Here is a 16,395-nt window from a genome sequence, read left to right on the forward strand (position 1 = left end):
CAGCCCTGTACATGAATTATGTCTGCCACAAGCGTTGACCCTCAGGTAAGCGGCGAAGCGAAGCGCGGGGCCTGCCTCATCCTCGCCCGCGGGCGGGGGGTTTCCCTTGCAGGCCGGTGCATGCGTCTGGCCCGGGAGAGGCTTTTGCTCTCCCTCCCGGCTTCCTTGGAGCGTAATCTTTCACGTTAAACTTCCCTCGTGGGCACAGCACGTTCCCGCTGCCTTTGGAGAGCCGTGGCCATTTCTAAGGAAGGCCGGTGCTGCACGCTCCGTGAAACATGCTCGTCAACCCCGGTTTAAACAAGCCCTGATGTGTTGTTAGCCATTTCTATCAGCCTCTTATCCCGCCTCAAAAACTGTGTGTCCTGCAGTGACAATATAAGGGTTTTTCTAAAATTAACTTTTTTATTTCCCCTCTTTTTTCTTTTTTCTCTTTACCCAATCATGTGCCATGGCTTCCCAGAGACCAAAAGGACAGGATAATAAAGGTGAGGATCATGTTGAGTTCTGGTCATTTATATTGTTACTGTAATAGATGAATTATGCAGGTACCTGTAGGTGAGCAGAAAGGTATTGCTGTTAGTCCATATGGATAACATCTGGAACAAAGGAAGTTGTGCTTTTTTTCAAAAAGAACATAAACTGTTATTCGTACAAGCTTGTTTGCATCCCACTTCATGCTACTGAGTTTAGAGTGGGAAGGACTATCTGTTAGTATAAACAATAATGCTCTTCATTTCCTTGAAATAAAGCAGATTTCTGCATAAAGTCACAAAGATATGCTTACTCAATATATATTTTTACATGCTTTTGCATAGTCTTTTCCTGCTATATGAATACAATTGTGTTACTGGTCTGCTTTTGACTGATAGATGTTCCAGCTGTCATATATAAATTATTTAAGGAATTTAAAATAAAAAATAGTTAATCTCTGATGAGATAATAAGCTTTTTTTGATAACTCCCTTGCTTCATTTGAAATTAAACGTAATAAAAAGTCATCTAAGAAAATGCCGTGATTATTACTGTGATTTCTAGTATGTGTGTAACTGTTTTGGCTTAGAAACTAGCAGTATTCAACTTAGAAATGCTTTTTAATGTAACTTAACCTGCCTTAAAAATCCAGCTACTTTTAGTTACAGAAAGTTTGACACTGTTTCCTATGTCTATAAATACTCTTTTACCTCTACTCTCTGACAAACTTTGCAGAAATATTCTGGTACATTCCCACACTTGTTTGCTAAACATTCTGTTTGGTGTAGCATTACTTTAGTTTAGCTGTCCTATGAAATGGGTAAACAAAGTAATTATCACCTAATGTATTTGACCTTGCTTTCTTAAGTTTAACGCAAATGAAATTATTTGAAGTGACCGAGTAACAGTTTTGATTTTGTGTATCTTTCAGTAATGGGTTTTGAATGCTTTTCAGTCATTAATTTCTGCTTAAGTAGGGTTTTGATTATGGCAGGTATCTCTCTTACAATGAGAAAGTTGAGACTTAAATTTTCCTGAAAATGTCAGGATATCAAGGCACTTACAAGTCAGTATTTCATAACTGAATGTAACCTCACCTCATCTGATTTTAGCCAACTTAACTTCAGCAAGCAGTGAATAACACATGCTGGGAGAACTGTGAATTAATTTCTGAGAATTCTAATTATGGACCAGAACAATAGATGCTTTTTCACAAAATTCTTGTCAGTAATTATTTTTTGGTTCAGAGGTAATTCACAGGAATTGTCTATTCACTCTTGCCTGTGGATTTATTTTTTTTTTTAATTTACTCAAATTTAGTTTTATAAGCAATAATACGAAGAGGAACTGTTTGGGGGACAAATTGTTGTTCCTTGATCTTTTTATGAGTATTCATGCTGTGAAGAAGCAATATGGCTTTTCATAAAATACCATAGGGTAGAACTCTTTACTGAAATGCTACTTAGCAGTATTATAATGTGTTATAACTTTTTTCTTCTAGTACAAAATGGTTCATTACATCAGAAGGATACAGTTCATGACAACGATTTTGAACCTTACCTTTCTGGGCAGTCAAATCAGGTTAGTGTATTTTTAACTTAGGTTTTTTTCTTAGGCATGCTGTTGGCACTCAATTCATAGGATTGTGTTGAGGGAGCAAATTCCTTAAATAGAAATGGAAAAAGAAATGACTAGCATATTGTGTTACTTGGGAATACAACTAGCGATTGTGCTCACAAAGCTAATATTACTCGGCATATCCAGATGGCCACAAGTGAAAATGAAGTTAATGCTCCAACTAGTGTCTGCTGATTGCTCCTCAAATTGCAGGTTATTGATATGGTTGGACTATGACGGACAATTTGATCGTACAGTTCTTTGATAGATGGACTGCATGTGGGAGGCTAAAGGTTCGGCTTTTGGGCTCTCCTAATTTGTATAATCCTAGAAATTAGCGCAGTTGAAATTTGGTTTTGATGCTTTCTAGATAACTTGTAGAGCTGTCCGGCTTGCTTTTTACACTTCAACGAACAGTGTTGTTCTTTCATGTCCCCTGAAATATCTTAAGAATTAAAAATTTTAAGAGCGAGGCACTGTAATGTAAACTCTCGTATGTTAAATAACATCCATGGCTTAAATACTGTTATAACTGAAAATATTTCTTAATCAAAGTAATTTTTGTTTTAACATTCAAGTCTTTAAAGTGAACAAAATGTACGGAAACTGGACATCCAAAAAGTTTTCTTTCACAAATATAAAATACAATTTCAGAAAGAGACCTAACGAGGTACATTGTTATGTCTTGGCAGAAAGGCTAAGTGTTATGTTTTAAAAGGGAAATTTATAATTCAGCTTGAAGCTGATAGATGCCACTGTTAATATTGGTGACATCACTGAACTTGCTTGCAAATGAAAGCTATTTGACATGCTAAAATAAAAATTAGCATGTAATGTGCTGTTCTGTTTCATTTTGGGAAACTGTGATTTAATCTTGAATGCTAGAGCAAACATTATCAACTCATATACTGTGTATCGGTTACCTTCAGGGTGTATTAAACATTTTTGTTGGGGCGGTCAGGTAGATGGAACTATGTTACAAGTTTGTTTTACATAATGGTGGCTTTTGGGAAGGGCGCAAGCTTTAGCCCAATATAGATGTACTTGAGCTTGTTTCCATCGTGGAAGCAATCGAGACATACCACTGTGGAAGGCAGGACCCGTGTACGTGTGACAACGTGAATTGTCTTCTGAGCTCTGCGTCGTGTGGGTTCTAGCTCCCGAGCTACGCTTCTAGTCTTCTGCAGCATGGATGTATTCTCCAGACTTATACAAAGTTAAAATTAAGTAATAGGAAGCATTCCCTCTTCTCTGGAATTAATGTACTGTAGCTGGGATAAAAGGGGAAAATATGTGGGGGGAAAAAAAGGAAGTAAAATTTCTTTTATTAATGCAAAATTAATTTTGTAAGAAACTGAGGTTTTTACCTTTTTTTTTTTAAAAATTGTACTTCATCACATTTGTACGTAATTTTTAATTACTTAAAACCAAGATATGTTTTTCTAATGTGAAATATACTGAACATTAAACTTCATGTAGAAAAAATGTAGAACCATCTATTATAGTTTAATTCTAGGAAATTTGTCTTAGCTGTCAGCAAGACCAATTATTACATTTAAATGGAAAAATTGCTATGACTGTTAGAATTTCCATAATTCTAATAAAGTTTTCTTACGTGGAAGTGTAGCTCCATTGACCGATTTATTTATGCTGCAGTAAGAAATTGGCATGCTGCAAGAAACAATTGTGTAGGTCGTCTTAAAATTTTAAGCTGAAAGTGACAGTAACATTAATTAGGACTGTGAGATTTTGTACTGTAGACAACTATGTTTCTGAACAAAGCCTTATTATCTAGTTATTCAGTCAGATTTATTTAGCCTGTTAAAATTACTGTAAAATATAATGACTTAGAAAATAAGTTTTGAAACCAACTGGATATTTTAAAATACTTTTAAGAAATTAAAACCCCAGCTAATACAACAATATACTTGACATCGAAGATCAAATGTAGGTTGGTAATACTGTGTTAATTTCATATTTTTAAAATACAAATTAGTCTTTCAAATGAGTCTTGAATATGTTATATAATGAAGTAAAATACAAATGTCTTCCATCTTTCTGTTGAAAACTGTTCCTAAGTAGCAGTGCTGCCTTTTCTTTCCATAAAGGTTCTAGTATCCAAGTGACAGTAGTTAGTACAGATCAAATTTGAGAGGGGATAGCTTTTTGTTACAGAGCATGGTAAAAGTGCTTTTAAAGGGAACTGAGTGAAGCAGAGTATTCATATACAGTTATCTTCAAAGCAGGAAGGGCATCCCCCATGTAATGTCTTCCAGAACCAAAAGATTATTCATAAGTTACAGGGAATTACTACACACAGTGTACTTTGGGAGAAAGGATTCCCTTCCTAATTAAAAGAATGGTTGGGTTTGGGTTTTTTTTTCTTAAATTTAAAAAAAGATATGGAAGGGTGCAGAAAGGTCAAGGATAAGTTTGTTGAAATAAATGTACTGCTGTTGCAGTGAAGGACTTCTGTCAGGATTTCTTTTACACACTCTGGCATAAAGCCAGTCAAAATAGATTGAATGTTTTGTGAGGATGTCTGCTGAAACTTCGCTATAGTCTTGTTAGAATCCTTGTGGAAGCTTTACAGGGTGTGTGACAGGAGGCAATAGTCTCGGGAATTGTCTGGAATTCTTTAGCATAAATATTTTAGGACAAAACACCTGCTTTCTCTAGTCTTACTCTTTTTGGTCTTAATAAATTCTAAATCTGTAGAATATATGAACCTAACTATCTCCGAAGAACTATTTATGTCTCCTTCCTTTCATCTGCATTTGGTTTTACATTTTTCTCAATATTAACACGTTGAGCTATAACACATAGCAATCTCAAAGTAGAGTCTTACAGAAAAATAATGTTTCATATGCCAAATATTGATTATTTTAGCTTGGGAATCTCAGAAAATGTAATGCATTGTAGAGGATCTTCTCATAGGAAGGTGGATTGTGTACCTCTTGTTAATGATAGAATTTGCACGTAAATAAAGGCAGCATGAACAGCGGCAGAGATTATTTCTTTTGAATCTATAACGCTGGATTTAGGCTGTTTAAATCTCAGAAGTGATTGCAGAACTGTATGTCAGTCTTGGTGGCATTTTATAGTATCATTCTGTATATGGAAAGTAAGGATATTGAATTACTCTTGCTTTGGGGTGTCATGGAAAGGTGTCATTGAAAAATGAGCAATACAAATTACTGTATCAGGGTATTGTGCTTATCTTCAGCAGGGAGTTTTTATACTTCACTTCTTGAATGAGCTGAGAAATAATCTGATTTTTGGAAAAATAACTGAAGTTCCAGTGCAGTTTTGCTGATTTTGCAGATAATTTTTTTTTTTTCAAGTTTGAAATCTTGCAGTTTGAAAGAAATCTTAGTTCCTTTTCTTAAAATAATCTTTCTCCATAAGTAAGGAAAAGCTAGCAACTATTGATGCGTTAACAGGAGATGTTGACCTTCCCTCCCCCTCACTGGTAATTACAGTTTGGCATGTCTCCAATACATATACTTCAAGTTTATTTAAAGAAGAATAAAACCTAGTTTAGAATATTCTGTATTTGTTCTTTTTGCATTATTGAATATAAGAAACATACGGAATGCTTCAAAATCAGGTGTGAGGAACAGATTTAGAGTGGAAGGAAAGGCTTCTTAGCTTGGTCTAAGAAGCAGCTGAAAGGGAGGAAAAGCTGGAATTTCAAAGAGGGTCTGCTGGTTTATAACCAGTCAATCTCTTAGGTCATAGAGTGGAAAAGATGGCCAGTTTGGAAGGACAGTCAGAAACAGTCTTGCACATTTGTGACTTTACTGCTGAGGGAGGAAGAAACTTTTGCAAAAGGCTGCATAAGGTCTTTCTCAGACAATTTGGATGGCATATATTTGTCTCTAGTATACCAGTCACCTTAATTTCAGTTTGTAGTTGTTGGGTCTACTTGCAGCAAACTTGGCATGCTTAGCGTATGATCTCACTGTGGTCCTGTGTCAGAAGTAGCCTTTGTATGTTTTACCACTTCAAGTATGTTTTGCTTGTTGCCCCCTCAAAGCAATCCCATAATGAGTACTGTAGTCATGTTTTCTGTTATATGTGCTGTCATATTAAAGTAATTTCATCTAAAACTTTTCCTGTGTAGTGGCCCAGAAACACTAAATATCCTTAGTTCTGTGAGATACCAGATACATTGTTATATAAGATCCTTGAAATATTTTGCAGTATTGGTAGATTAAATGATTCTAGAAGAAGCTACTAAATACCCTTAGTAATGTAAATAAGCTTACATGGTTTCAAAATCTCAAATGCTAACCTCATTGTGAGACATTCATCCTGAGGTGTATTGTAAGTACCCAGATGCTGCGTTTTAGCCCTGAATCTTTCTTGGAGTATGAACAAAGACTTGTAATTGGAAATTAAATTACCTTGTCTCTATTGTTCTTTTCGATTTGGTGATGAACAGTGTTGTGGCTATTTATAAATGAAGAAGTTTTTAATATCTGAAGTTACCTTTTTTTTTTCTCTTTAACAGAACAGTAGCTATCCATCAATGACTGATCCTTATCTGTCCAGTTACTATCCACCATCTATTGGGTTCCCCTATTCTCTCAGTGAAGCACCATGGTCTACTGGAGGAGATCCTCCTATCCCGTATCTCACCACCTATGGACAGCTCAGTAATGGAGATCACCATTTTATGCACGATGCTGTTTTTGGACAGCCTGGGGGTCTGGGAAATAATATCTATCAACACAGGTTTAACTTCTTCCCTGAAAATCCTGCCTTCTCAGCTTGGGGAACAAGCGGATCCCAAGGACAGCAGACTCAAAGTTCAGCTTATGGGAGCAGTTACAGCTACCCACCTAGTTCGCTGGGCGGTACCATTGTGGATGGACAAACGGGATTTCATAATGATACATTAAATAAGGCTCCTGGAATGAACAGTATTGAACAGGGCATGGTTGGACTTAAGATTGGTGGAGATGTTACAACGTCTGCGGTGAAGACAGTAGGTTCTGTTGTCAACAGTGCCGGGATGACAGGTGCCCTCTCTGGTAATGGTGGATCTAATGTAAACTTGCCAGTATCTAAACCAACTTCTTGGGCTGCTATAGCTAGCAAGCCTGCGAAACCACAGCCTAAAATGAAAACAAAAACTGGACCTGTAATTGGAGGAGCATTGCCTCCTCCACCTATAAAGCATAATATGGACATAGGTACTTGGGACAATAAGGGTCCTGTGGCAAAAGTTCCTGCCCCACAGCAGATACCTTCTCCTCAGTCTGTCCCACAGCCACAGCAACAAATTGTTCAGCCTGTTCCAACTCAACCTCCTCCATTGACTCAGCCACAGTATCAGACCCCTCAGCAGCCACCCCAAAATCGCTGGGTAGCTCCTCGCAACAGAAATGCAGCTTTTGGTCAAAGTGGAGGAACTGGTAATGACAGCAACTCAGCTGGCAGTACACAGCCTAACCCTGTTCCAAGTGGCGAGTCCCATCCTGTTCTTGAAAAACTGAAAGCTGCTCACAGCTATAACCCTAAAGATTTTGAATGGAACCTTAAAAATGGACGTGTGTTCATAATAAAGAGCTATTCTGAGGATGATATTCATCGTTCCATTAAGTATTCTATTTGGTGTAGTACAGAACATGGCAACAAACGCCTGGACAGTGCTTTTCGGTCCATGAATAGCAAGGGTCCAGTCTACTTGCTGTTCAGTGTCAATGGCAGTGGACACTTCTGTGGAGTAGCAGAGATGAAATCACCTGTGGACTATGGCACCAGTGCAGGTGTCTGGTCTCAGGACAAATGGAAGGGGAAATTTGATGTCAAGTGGATCTTTGTGAAGGATGTGCCCAACAACCAGCTCCGACACATCAGGCTGGAGAACAATGACAACAAACCCGTTACAAACTCCCGTGATACACAGGAGGTGCCCTTAGAAAAAGCAAAACAAGTGCTTAAAATTATTGCTACTTACAAGCACACGACCTCCATCTTTGATGACTTTTCTCATTATGAAAAGCGCCAAGAAGAGGAGGAGGTGGTGCGGAAGGTAAACTTATTAAAAAATTTATTTTATACACAGATATGGGGAAAATGAAATGTGAAGGCTGCTATGGTGGAAAAAATGTAAGTAGGAATTCGAAATATTTTTAATACATCTCAACTCAATGGTTTTATGTGTGTTTAGCAACACCAAAAACAAACTGATGCTTATTTATCTGTGACAATTTCATATCTGATGGGTTTCAAAGGAGAAAGTTAAGCAGTAATGCAGGTAAAGGACATTATGTTTGGGTTTTTTTGAGTTATTTTTTTGTCTTAAAATCGTTAATAAACTAGAAAATAGTTTCTGTTTCAGAATTGGATTCTGCCAATGATTGCCACTTAAGGTTTTTGCCTTATAAATAGGTGGTGTTTTAACACTGTTTGACTGGAACCGAGCTATCAAAATTGATACCTGTGTTGGCATTTGAAATTTGTACGTTGCCTTTAAGAGCAAGAAGCCTGATCTTGTTTGTGCAGTTAATTTCTCTGGAGAAGAAAGAGTTGCATAAAATTGCTGGAATATTGCTAGAAAGATTGCGTTTCTGCTGCTGAAGTCACATGTATTATTATTTGGGTAAATAAAGGTTTTCGGTTCCCAGGTCCAACCTGTCTAGTAATTCTTGAAAAGAACTTTTGAGTGAAGGTGTAGTAAGAGAAATGTGGGCAGTAATTGGGAAAGTGTAGTAAAAACTTAAATATGTTTTCATGGCTCTAAGTCTACTGCAAGAGACATCTGTCCCTATCGATCCCATGACCTCAGTTTCAAGAGTGCCTTTCTCTAATTAGGTAGTCTAGAAGTAATGGACTGACAAAATAATAGGTGTCAGAATGTGTAGTTACTAGCTAAGTAACGCTTAAAGTTGCTTGATATTGGCAATGTTCATAGACTTTTTTGCATAGCCTTTCAAATAAAGCGTTTATTTGACAGGCTAGTTTAGTACAGCTCAGACTTAATGCATGTTCCTGGAGCTTAAATTGAAGTTGCCATTTTAAAGGTTTTATTGCCTTTTAAAAGTGCAGATAAAATTGCTTTAAACTGTCTTCGTGGCGTGTACCCTTTATGATTATTATGAGAGAAAAGGACATCAGTGTCTTAAAAACTTTTTAGCTCAACTTTTCCTAGCCGTCAGATACAATGTGCAGAGCATACCTCAACACAGCAGGGAAGGGGAGCTTAAGATTCAAAGTTTTTCATGTGTACTCCCTGTGGGGTTCCACAAGCTAAAACCTGAAAGCCTTTACTTCAGCACTTCATTCCTTCAGTGGACAATTAGCAATCCGATATTTAATGGAACCTGTAGCCTGAAGAGAGGTGTTCCCTTACGTAGGAGAGAATCTCGAATAGGTCAAAAGGCCTCAGTTCCCTTCTCCAGTGTTTACAGTGTATGGGGGTGATTGTTTTAGGTTTTTTAATGCTGAGTGTTCCTGTGATTTGTTGCTGAGTCTGGAGGGGAGAATAACTTGTGTTTGAGGAGTGAGACCACTGAGAAAGTGATAGGAGAGCTAGTCTTGAACAGTTAACTTACTGGCCTGAGGAAGGACTAGACGGCTGCGTACGGAGTGCTGAACTTCTTTCGCTTTGTAGTAGCTCATGGGGCTGATCCTGCTTTGGGTTGTTTTAGTATACACAACTATTTCTCACTTTCAGTTCAAGTGCTGGTAGAATATTCTTGGCCAGGTCACTGCTTTATAACAGGATATGTTTTTCAAAAAACCGCTTTTTTTCTGCCTCACTTAAAACCAAGGCTCTAGCTTGTATGACGCATTCAGAAAATAAACTCTGAAGTCTAGTTTAACGTTTCTTAGACTCCTCCAGATAGCTTAGAAAATAGGACAATATACAGACAATTGAAGTACACTGAGGGAGATAATAGTGCTAGATAGTAAAGCAGATCACCAGTGAGAGAATGAAAAATAAGACACTGCTTGTCGGGTTGCATTCTATAAAACCATTGTCTTGGAAGTTAATATTTTCCCTTTCATTGACTACGATAATTTTAGAAGTCTGATTACTGGAAGAGTTTCTTTGCAGGATATGCACACACTTAAACTTCTTATTGTTGAGAAGTATGTGCTATTGAAGTTGAAGCCTTCCTCTTATGCGAAGTTAGCCTTCCTATGACAATAATTTTTGAAGACTCTTATTGCCAGTTAACATATCTTATGAATTCATGACATTTTCAGATCATTATATATGTGCCATCTTCACTAGTTTTCAATTTGCTGTGGTTTTTTTATTCAATATACTCTGTTTAGCAGTAAAGTCACATGTTGAAATTTTGTGCTTCCATTTCACCACTGTTGTGATGACAAAGGACTACATTCTTAAACATCTACGTGGAAGGCTTGAATGCTTTTAATTTCATTTATATACAAATATTTAGTAGGGAAGAATAACTTCATATAATCTGTATAATACAAACCGGTAGCATTTCTGTTCTTTTCTTTAGCTGGTTAGCGTTTGCTGCTAGCCAGTGTTTCCTTAACTAATGTGTGCTGTGTGAGATCCAGTGTGTTTTCTCTGAGTTTAACTGCTCTAGGAACCTCTGAGTTAACACCAAGTCATCGAGGGAGGATTAGGCAGGTATAATGCTGGGTGAAATTCACTGAAGTGCCAAAGATGCATCAGAGTTACCAGCATGGCTGTATCATCATCTCGAATCGAGGGAAGATTTGTTCATGCTGGGCTGTAAGTCCAGCTTTTGATTTGCCACAGTAATAAACTAGTGAAGCCCAGTCTGGTGACCCAGAACCTGGGAAAGGAGTAGTAGAAAGATATTGGTGTCTGGAATGAAATAGCAAAAATATGAGTGGCGTGATGTCTCTCCTGAGCCTCCTAGCATTTCTCAGTGAGTTTCCAGGGCCGCTGCAGTGTCCACAAAGAGAGCGAATTCTGTGATCAAAGCTCGTGCTCTTACAATGTGAAAAAGTTGCAACGTGTGTGAGAGAGCTTCTTTAAAAAGAAAATACAGTATAATGCGGCATCACTAATGTTCCCTAGGAACATGCTTGCATAGTCTTAACAAAATTGTCTTCCAAAGTTAAAAGCTTATAAAGAAAATAAACTTGTTGCAGATTTTGTTATTTTTATTTGCATCTCATGTGGTAGGACAGATGGGTTGATCTGCTGTCAGCAGCTCGTCTTCATAAATCTGTATTTGACTAGATGGTCACAGTTACTGGAGTGGACTGCTGTGCTGTCACCTTTGATCTGTGTCAAGGCACTTGGCTATTCCAAGGTCTACACCTTTGTGTTGTGCTGGAAGAGCTGAGTAGTCTCAGAAAGCCCTTGAATTGCCAAGCTTACCATTTCTCCCTTTGGGTGATTAAATATTGCAAAGTGTTAGCTAGTGCATGTTGGCACTTAAAAATACTCATTTTCTTCTAGCATTGTGTGTTTTCTTTCAGTATGCTTTGTGTGAACACGTTGATTGACACAGAACTCTTAAGGATGGAATGTTGTCCTTCCTCCAGAACTGTAATTCAAAAACATCTATATTTTAAGACTAATTGTGTTTCCTCATACAAAGATAACACTTATATTTTTGTGTCAGAAGGTGAATGCTTTCATCCCACTGATGTTAACAAATAAAGTTTGGTGGGAACGTTGACAGCTACTTCAGACTGAGGGGAAGGGAACAGAAGTTTGACAGGGATGAGTGTCTAAAATGGAAGGTTCTGCTGGTTTTGTGAAAACCAGTTTTTCCTGTGTCTGAAGACTATACATATTAATGCCATGAAGCAGAAGTATTCAACAGGAGCTCCCCTGTGAGATATCAGAGTATTCCCCTGGAGAAGAGAAACTGAAGGCTCCAAATGGATCTTGAGAACCAAAATGAACAACGCTTTGTTAGTTGCTTACAAAACTGCTTGTTCTTGCTTGCAGTAGTGCTAAATAGCAGTAAGGAAGAGAATTTGAGAGTTAGAGCTTCTAAAAAGCAGCCATGCTTGAGAGCACGAAGAATTGTTGCGTCAGTTTCCTTCCCGTCAGTTTACATGGTGTCAGACACTTTTTAAAAGGAAGACTCAGATTAGCCCCCGAGAGAGAAAGCAAGCAGCAAGGTAGGAGGAACTGCTTAATAACTTGCTTAATAAATAGCACTTTTTACTGAATTATAAAGCCTGTGCTGAATCTGAATGCCACGAGCATACTTTCTAGGTACCAGGTAGAAGTCTCATGTCGTCTGTCGTCTATTTATGTGGGACTAGTCCATGAGAATAGAGGAAAGTGGGATTATGAGGCTCAGTGGGTGACTACAATGAAAAATAAAAGTAAGTTATGTGAGGTGGCAATGGGAAAGAATGGGCTGATGAGCGCACGGTGGGGCAGTGAAGCAGAGAGTAAAGGGGATTTGCCACCTTAGACATGGAAGTAGGATGAGACAATTACTTTTTTGGAAGCCTCAAAATGGGGTTGATATGATTGGTTTAGATGCTTTCTAACCACCTGTTGTTTGAAATGTCAGGCAGCCATAAGTTCTTTTCATTAAGAATATAAAACACCTAATATGTTGTCGTACTCTACCACTAAGAAATGGCTTTCATTGACAGTTCATTGTAAGTCAGCAGTTAAAAGATAGAGGGAATATAGATTATTTTTTTAAAAGTTATACCACTTTATATGGTCTGATTTGTTGATTTGGTAAAACAGTTTTGCTATCTTCTGTCTTAAATCATAGATTAATAATTTATACTAGACTTTGTTGACTTGATTTTATTATGAAAATATGAACATTATTCTGCCTGGAGGCAGAAACCAATATATTCCATTTAAAAAAACCTCTTCTGTTTTTATGCTGTGACCAGCTGAAGTAGCAAATACAGTCTGTTACATTTATAATGTTTGGTATATTTGCAAATAAGCTTTACATCATAACAGAAACAATTCTGAGATGAATTTTATACAGAAAGATTCCACAAAACAAGTAAAATCTGAAGAGGTTAGATGAAGAGTTGACTGTTGTTTATGCTTAAGCTATTTCACAATTTTCTTGCTTGAAGTAGGATTTGGTACCATATTGATGCATTCGAGTACAGTACACACAGAATCTTTACACGCCTGTTTTGCAGTATGCAGTCTGTTTTAAACACTGTTAGGATAAAATGGAAAGCAGCAAGGCAGAACCCTTTCTACTCGATCTGCATGGTGTCTTACAAGGCAAAATGCACTGGCCTAAAGATACAGCAACATGTTTTACTCAATTGATCTTGCTGTCTTCTGCAGGTTTTGCAACTTATGGGGCACCTGAAACAATTCCTGAAAAAGTTCCTCCTCTTTTGTTCTCACATTACTCCCCTCATCTCTGTATGCCCTGTGCAGAGCCTCCGCTCTAAATCACAGCGGAGACGTGACTACTTGCTGCTGGCAGACCACAAGTTAGTCAGATGCAGACGTAGAGCAACTGAGGGGTGCCTGCAGATATCCCTTAGATCACCTTGAGCTGTTTTCAGTATTTGTGGTTAGCAGAAACTTTTGAGAGAGACTTCGAAGAGCCCACTGGCTTCTGTACTAGAAAGCTTTTAGAAATTGTTGGGTTGTTCAGTCTAGCCATGCTGGTTTTTACCGGACCGTGCGAAAGCACATAACTTTTCTTCCACCTGATGATACTGGGTTTTTTTCCCTGACTTGTGAAGTATTTCACAGTCCCTCATAGAATAGTTCAACAGATAGGAAGAATTAGGAAGAGAATTTCTAGAGAGCTCAAATCCTACTTTTACTAAAAAAAGTGACTAAACTCCAAAGTCACTTGAGTGCTTCAAAATTATACGGCTTCTGTGGAGTTCACTAATCTACCATCTACTTTCTGCTCTTGTATTGGTTGTGCTACTGCACTAGCTACAATAATAAGGAAAGTAGAATATTGCAGGTGCTGTTTCTGCTTAGGAATGTTGATGTTCCATACATTTCTTAGGGTGACCTTTCTCTGCTGTCAGTTTGAAGTGACTGTGCAGGTATTCATTCAGCTATTGCGCTTGAAGCTGCACTTAATATTGTCCTTGGGGTTGTCGGGTATATGCAGTATATATATAAAATGTAGCAGCAATGTTTTAACAAAGTGTATAATTGACTGGATTCACATCAGTGCTGTTATGCTACGAAAAACTTTTTTCTTTTTCATTTGACTAAAATCTTTCTTAACTTTCAACTTTTTTGTCTTTGCAGGAACGTCAGAATCGAAACAAACAATAAGAATAAACATATACAGTTTGATATATATACTAGAACTGATATTAAATTCGACTGAGAAACAAAATTTAAGTATACTGGTGCTGCATCCTGGCATCAGGACAAACTAAAGCTTTCAGCTCCAATATATCTTCTCGTGCAGGGGAAATTAAGTTGTCGCATCTTTAAGTATGTTGTAGGGTTTTTTTGCCCAAGTGGATCTGCATTAATTTGTATCTTTTTTTTCTATGTAAAATTCTGTAGAAATCATTAATAAAGGTGTGTCTGTTTTTATTTTTTTTAAGTTGGTAAACAGTTATATTAACCTAATGTGGACCTATACATGAGCATACTAAAGTGTCAATGCTTCCCAAAGACTTTATTTTGGCACAAATTATGTTCCTAGCCAGACATAGAGATTATGAAGAATACATGACAAATCTTCCTTTATCCTCCTTCCAAACCCTTTTTCGTCATGGCAGAAGTAAGAAACCATGCATTGATTTTTGTCATTTAAAAAACTCTTAAGATACAGAATTTTTGAAATGAAAAAAACCCTAAATTTCTGATCACTTTGTGCAGCTGCTATGCCTCTTTATTTATCTGTACAATTACACTTTTAAAATTGCTAATGCGCCATGTTGGTTTTTTCTGTCTAGTAGAAAATCAAATTGTCAGTGAAATTGTTTCTCTGGAAAATATTTCCCTTTCACATTCTGTTAACCAGTGCTTCAGTGTGCATTTGTTATACCATATCCTGCCGAGAGTGAGCGAGATGCTTTCTCTCAGCCATAATTCTGCTTTACGGTTTTTGTAGCTTAATTAAATAATAATGTGATGCTATCAACATTGCAGGGGTTTTGGACAATGTGTTTAAACCTGTTTCAGCTTTCAGGTGTTATTAGTTAATTGCAGATCATTTTTAATCCTTCCCGTCATTACTCCCTCCCACCCCCAGATCCTAATGCCATTTAAAGTTTTTATACCAATAATGCTGAGCTTTAACGTAGGAACTAATAGTACGGATAATATGATGGATTATGCCTCAGATGTTTAAAATTGACAGTGTGTATGTCTAATTTTTTTCTGTTGGATGAGTAAAAAAACCTGTTTTAAGAAACTGAATTTGCTGTCATGTTTTTGTGGAGTGAGGGGACCGTCGGAGAACCTGTCACCAACTGGAGTTCCAATTAAGCATGGAAATGGTGCTCATGTCCGCTGCTCTAGCACACTGAATCTGCACGTGTTTATTGTAGAGGATCTTTTACTATATTAGAAAGCAAGTATCTTCTGAATACTATTTACTCCAAAAGGACCTCCAATTTAAATAAAGTTTAATCTGTATCATTTAGACTTGTATTTAGAACGTATAACTCTGTCTCTGGACTGTTACTGCCTGTAAGGGGTAATGGACAGCATCAGATTAACTTTTTCCTCTAGGAGAATACAAGCCTTAATAAACAATACATATTTAGCAAGTTTGATGTCATTTTCATTTTTTCCCTACTTTCAGTTGTCTCCCTGTGTTATAATCGCCCTTTATGCTGACTCGTGAATTAAGTCTAATGTGAGAAGTGTGTTTGCTCTCAGCACACTTGATGGCTGCAGAAGGCTTTCGCAGGACTCTGCAGAGGACGTTTAAGCTGCTTTGAATGTTACCATTCCTCAAAGGAAATACATGTGTGTAGAGTGGCTGTCACGTGTACTTTCCTTTCTCCTTCTATGGTAGAGGAGCTGAAGAAAGAATTGGAAGTTGTCCTATAGCCTTCAGGAGGCAGTATCGCAGACACAGGTCACCGGGATGAGAAAAGGACCTTCAAAAGAGAAGTAAAGCTCTGAACAGTTTCTCTTACAGCAGTTGGCTGTACTTCCCAACTCTAACTTTAGTGATTTGACTCAATATCTTTTTTTTAACTGAGTTTTTGAAGCAATACTGCATTTCATGAACATGTTGCCATCTAATAAAAGCACCTGCTGTTAGTTTTGGTTGTTAAAGCAGGACACTCGCAATGGTGATTCCAGAGCCAAAATGAATTCAGCTCCATCTGGACCCTGAAGAGAAAAGTTAGTTATCCCACTTTTTGTCTTTTTTTTTTTTTT

The 16,395-nt window shown here is 37.5% G+C and overlaps 1 protein-coding gene across 3 annotated transcripts; it reads left to right on the top strand.

Moving 5' to 3' along the window:
* The first annotated feature begins 3 nt into the window (after positions 1-3).
* YTHDF1 (YTH domain family, member 1) lies at positions 4-15,773 on the top strand. 3 transcript variants are annotated; one of them, XM_009893445.1, is made up of 6 exons: positions 19-45; positions 464-488; positions 1,405-1,410; positions 1,975-2,054; positions 6,607-8,133; positions 14,293-15,773. In XM_009893445.1, exons 1-6 carry the CDS (start codon positions 19-21, stop codon positions 14,317-14,319), a joined length of 1,692 nt encoding a protein of 563 aa, XP_009891747.1. In that variant the 3' UTR covers positions 14,320-15,773. The 3 variants fall into 3 exon arrangements, with proteins under 3 accessions (XP_009891748.1, XP_009891747.1, XP_009891746.1); XM_009893444.1 differs by lacking the exon at positions 1,405-1,410 and adding an exon at positions 1,601-1,606; XM_009893446.1 differs by lacking the exon at positions 1,405-1,410 and having other exon boundaries at positions 4-45.
* Positions 15,774-16,395: the final 622 nt, after the last annotated feature.

The sequence above is a fragment of the Charadrius vociferus genome, unplaced genomic scaffold (assembly GCF_000708025.1).
Source record: "Charadrius vociferus isolate BGI_N301 unplaced genomic scaffold, ASM70802v2 scaffold259, whole genome shotgun sequence".
Classification (NCBI taxonomy): Eukaryota; Metazoa; Chordata; class Aves; order Charadriiformes; family Charadriidae; genus Charadrius; species Charadrius vociferus.

What these genes read in the sequence shown, in the direction of transcription:
- YTHDF1 (XM_009893445.1), top strand. Translation starts at nt 19, where the DNA reads ATGTCTGCCACAAGCGTTGACCCTCAG. An exon ending in CCACAAGCGTTGACCCTCAG is followed by an intron (nt 46 to 463) that starts GTAAGCGGCGAA and finishes ATGGCTTCCCAG; the next exon opens with AGACCAAAAGGACAGGATAA. An exon ending in AGGAGGAGGTGGTGCGGAAG is followed by an intron (nt 8,134 to 14,292) that starts GTAAACTTATTA and finishes TTGTCTTTGCAG; the next exon opens with GAACGTCAGAATCGAAACAA.